The sequence below is a fragment of the Merops nubicus genome, unplaced genomic scaffold, assembly GCF_000691845.1.
Source record: "Merops nubicus isolate BGI_N331 unplaced genomic scaffold, ASM69184v1 scaffold24125, whole genome shotgun sequence".
Lineage (NCBI taxonomy): Eukaryota > Metazoa > Chordata > Aves > Coraciiformes > Meropidae > Merops > Merops nubicus.
In genome coordinates this window covers 10403-15000 of record NW_008611941.1, presented here as the reverse complement: position 1 = coordinate 15000, position 4598 = coordinate 10403, and the positions used below count along the sequence as shown (strand labels likewise).

At 57.8% G+C, this 4598-nt stretch overlaps 1 protein-coding gene across 1 annotated transcript in view; it reads left to right on the top strand.

The window, feature by feature from the left end:
• Nucleotides 1-5: 5 nt before the first annotated feature.
• The window catches only part of UAP1 (UDP-N-acetylglucosamine pyrophosphorylase 1), a gene marked incomplete at its 5' end in the record, with an annotated part of 7155 nt that continues 2562 nt past the window's right edge, over nucleotides 6-4598 (top strand). The window contains 7 exons of the mRNA XM_008941403.1: nucleotides 6-43; nucleotides 771-946; nucleotides 1230-1402; nucleotides 2607-2800; nucleotides 3191-3334; nucleotides 3753-3941; nucleotides 4390-4437. Coding sequence (XP_008939651.1) covers nucleotides 6-43; nucleotides 771-946; nucleotides 1230-1402; nucleotides 2607-2800; nucleotides 3191-3334; nucleotides 3753-3941; nucleotides 4390-4437 — 962 coding nt within the window. The remainder of the gene's footprint in view (nucleotides 44-770; nucleotides 947-1229; nucleotides 1403-2606; nucleotides 2801-3190; nucleotides 3335-3752; nucleotides 3942-4389; nucleotides 4438-4598) is intronic.

Below are 4598 nucleotides of genomic sequence, written 5' to 3'. Positions count from 1 at the left end.
AGCTGGCGGAGGAGCGGCACGGCACCCCCTGCCACATCCCCTGGTGAGCTCCCTGCCCGCCGCCATGGCCGGTCGCTTCCCCCTGGCGCGGCTTCTGTGAGACCAGGCTCATAGGGTTGTGTTGGCAGAAACTTGTTGATGTCAACTCGGCTGTTGTTGGTGGGTTAAGGGCCCGCGGGGTGGTTTTGCTCCGTTGGTGCTGCCCGAGTCAAAGCCCTATCACTTGGCCTTGCTGAGTCTAGGGCTTGTGACTTGGTATGGGTCCTGTTAGTCTCAGAAGGACAAGGGTCTGTGGGTTGCTCTTGACACCGTTGCTATTGTTATGGGCATAGACTGTTGGAGTTAAATGGTAAAGCCCCAGCGAGTTGCCCTGGCAGGTCCCACGTTGTCATGCTCAATCTAACGTCCTTTGGGAACGTGTGTCACGTTACCCGTGGCCAGCTTGCTGCCACATGGAATGGCAGCCCCACAAGGCATGGGTCAGCAAGGGGCTGCGGGAATGCTGTGAGCAGGAGGTTGGCGTCATAGCGGGAGCTGGCTGCTGCAGCTGGGTGACTGCACAGGGTGTGGTAGGGTTTTGGAGACGTGTGTTGCAAGAATGGATGAAGTCCTTCCTTGGTCTGCCAAAGAGCTGGGGTTTTTCTAAATGAGGGGGCAGCAAAAGCCTATCCTGGGTGTTACAGGCTGAAGCAGTTCCCTGCGTTTGGGATGGGGTCCATGAGACTCTTTCTGTCTGCTGTGCTCATTGAGTCTCTTCTGCACTGCAACAGGTACATCATGACAAGTGGCCGGACTATGGAGTCTACCAAGGAGTTCTTCCTGAAGCATCGCTATTTTGGCTTGAAAAAAGAAAATGTCATCTTCTTCCAGCAGGGCATGCTGCCCGCTCTGGGGTTTGATGGCAAAATCCTGCTGGAGGAGAAGGGCAAGATTGCTATGGCACCAGGTCAGTGGCCAGGATCTGATGGGAGGGGTGTGTGTGGGTGAGATGCGGGTGCTGAGGGCAGGCTCCAAAAAGAGCTGGATCCTGCGTTGTGTGCTTTCACAGCATGACGTGGCCAACGGGTGACACAGGCAGGGACGTGACTGTCTTGGCAGGGAGGATGAGGGTGGGGTATGGCTGGGCTGGTGACCCTCCACCCTAGCTCTGTGGGGAAGGAAGATGAGTGTGGGTGGCTGGTGGGACAGCTGAGTGTTGGTGCAGCCCCAGCAGTTTGTTCCTTCCACAGATGGCAACGGGGGCCTGTACCGGGCCCTGGGGACTCACAGCATTGTGGACGATATGGAGCGGAGGGGTGTGCAGAGTGTCCACGTCTACTGCGTGGACAACATCCTGGTGAAGGTGGCTGACCCCAGGTTCATCGGGTTTTGCTTGGAGAAAGGAGCAGACTGTGGGGCCAAGGTATGGTTTCAGGGACAGGCACCACTTCCCTGGAGCAGGGTAGGCATCTGTCCTGCTCCTTGCCTGGCTTCCCTGACTCTTCGCCCTTCTTTTGCTGGCTTGCTGCAGCCAGGAGGGATAGCTAAGCACCAGGAGCCTGCTGGTGGAGTAACATGTGCTGCCAAAGTCCCACCTGCCTGTCGAGTCTGGCATCCTGGAGTATGCAGAGCATCATTTGCCACTGCCTGGTGCTGCTCCCATCACAGCTTGCATGGAGACATGGCACCAAAAGCCCTCAGGGCTCACCAGTCCCTTAGTCCCTGGGTCTAAGAGCTGCTGGGGAGCTCCATGGAGCTGTGTGGTCCCCACCCGGATGCTGGGCAGCTGTTGTCCAGGTGGCTCTGGAGAGCACGGGCAGCTGGGATCCCTGCTGCAGGCTGCCAGCTGTGCCTAGCTGTGACGTCCTGGACACCAGACCAGGATGCAGTGGGTGCAGCTGGCTGCTGACGCTGAGCCCAGCCCCATGTCTCTCAGGCTGACTGTTGCACGCCCAAAAGCTTTGCTTAAAGGCTGGATTAACAGCCAAAGGGGCTGTGCAATTGTGTTTGCATTGGGCTTGGCTCTGGCAAACAGGTGAGAGGGCTTACTGACCTTAAGACTTTCAGAGAGCAAGCTGGGAAAGGGAAAGCAGTTCCTTCTGCAAAAGAAAGAGGAAATAAACCCTAGCATGCCGAAAGGAGAAAGTCCTGTGTCCCCTCACACCACTCTGCTCTGGTGGCAGTGATGGGTAGGAATTTTCAGGGAGGAGTCCTATGCCCAGAGGAAGGTGTGTGGGGCACGAAGAAGAGGAGGGAGATCAGGTGTAGAGAGATGGCCCTGCTGAGCCAGCAGCCTCCTGCTTGTGCGCAGCAAGCTGGCTGTTTATGTGCAGGCTGTGTGCTAAAAATATCTGTGCCCTCTGCCAGCCATATGTGGGCTTGGTGCCAGATCTGCCTGTGCCCTCTGGGTGTGCCTGACACCCTGTCACCCAGCCCAGCCATCCCACCCTCCTTCAGTCACCATCAACAGAAGCGCTTGGGAGGGGTGGACTCCACCATCATTATTCCTTCACTACCTCTGCTCTCCTGCACAGGAGAACGCCTTCAGAGTTCTGCTGGATACAAGGGAATATATTTGAAGCATGGGGCTTTGCAGGTCTTTCCCTCACAGTACTTCCCTCGGGCAGGTGGTGGAGAAGACCAACCCCACAGAGCCGGTTGGCGTGGTGTGCCGAGTGGATGGCGTCTACCAGGTGGTGGAGTACAGCGAGATCTCCCTGGCCACTGCTCAGAAACGGGGCCCAGACGGGCGGCTGCTCTTCAATGCAGGCAACATTGCCAATCACTACTTCACCACCGCCTTCCTGAAAGATGTAGTAAAGTAAGGGCCTGCTGGGGTATTGCTGGAGTGCTGGAGGAGGAGCGCTGGTGCCGAGTGGAGCTCGCTGCCCAGCTGCCTGTCCCTTCCTTTCTGCTGGTTGAGCTCCAGCTGTTTGCAGGAGCTCTGGGATGAGGCCTGCAAGGTCTGGTCTGGTCTGGTCCCTGCATTCATGGCCTGACCCCCTTCGAGATAAGCATTTCCCCTGGCCATTGCTGCACGCTGATGCCAGAGTGCAGCTGTAGGATGTCCCCTTCTGGATGCCATGGGGATGAACAGCCCGTGCCTCAGGGTCAGGGCAGAGTGGCTGTCCTGCCACAGCAGTGTCTGACCTGGGGGGCTGGAGCCGTGCCTTGCTCAGGTGGGTTACAGCTCTTTCTTGGCCCTTTGCAGCACTTACGAACCGCAGCTGCAGCACCACGTAGCTGAGAAGAAGATCCCCCATGTGGACATTGCTACAGGGCAGCTAATCCAACCCGAGAAGCCCAATGGGATCAAGATGGAAAAGTTTGTCTTTGACATCTTCCAGTTTTCCAAGTATGCCCTTTTCTCTCTGCAGGGAGCAGTCAGCTCTGGGAGCCTGGGGGGGGGGTGCCAGGGTTGTGCCCACTGGCAATGCCCTGGGGTCGGGATGAGGTTGTGGGTCCCATGCTGTTCAGCAGCTGTGCCCTGAGATGCACAGTGACATGAGCAGCAGGAGGGACAGGTGCTGCTTGCCTCTTTTTTGGCTGAGCCCTGCTCCTGGGCCAGAGGAGCATCTGCTGATCCTACAGGCCAGGTCATCCCCTCCCTCCTTAGTGGCTGTGAGGACAGACCCTGGGTGTGTGCTGTTGGGAGGGAGGGAGAGGGTGGGCAGCATGGCCTCAGCTTAGCTACTCTGACAGGTGAGAAGCCAAAGCAACAGGCAGCAGCCACATTTTCCATACTTGGCCCTCTTGCACCCTGTTCTCCCCAGGAAGTTTGTGGTGTACGAGGTGCTGCGTGAGGATGAGTTTTCTCCCCTGAAGAACGCAGACAGCCAGAATGGCAAGGACAACCCCACCACAGCCCGACACGCCTTGATGTCCCTGCACCACTGCTGGGTTCTCAATGCTGGGGGGCACTTTGTGGATGAAAACGGCACACGCATCCCTGCTATCCCTCGGTGAGTTGCTGCTCACAGCACTCCTGTGTCTTTTTTTGGGCAGGATATAAAGCACAGGGAGGTCCCCAGCCTTTCTCCATTTCAGCACTGCTGAAACCAGTGTTGCTGGAGTGACCAGGCATGGGTCCCTTCCCCTGGGTGGTCCGTAGGGCAGAACCGGGTGCAGGCTGAGTGGTGACTGCAGGAGGGGCACTCATTTGGTCAGCAGAAGCTTTCCTTCTTGGTTTGGTTCACCTGCGAACCGAATCCTGCCAGTCTCCATTGCACAGAGTTGCCTCTACAAGGAGGAGCTGACTCCGTAAAGCCCAAGCACACCAGCAGATCCACACAGCAGCCAGGCTGGGGACGTGGCATCCCTCAACCAAGAGACCTCCCACCGCCCCTCTTTGGAGAACAGCTCGTTCTGTTTTGTCCCCACCCTTGCTAACCCTTCTTTATTCCCATGTAGCGTCACAAACGGAAGGTCAGAGGCCTGCCCAGCAGATGTCAATGACAAGTAACTATAACGTGCAGCGTGCATGGTGGTGGGGCTGTGCTTAGGTACTAACGGGCTGCGGGCGAGGCGGCGTGCTCAGCGCGGTCGCTGCCGCGGGCACGCGCTGGTAGCAGGCACCTGGAGTGAGTGACTAACAGGGCTGGGGGCGCCCCGCGGCGCGC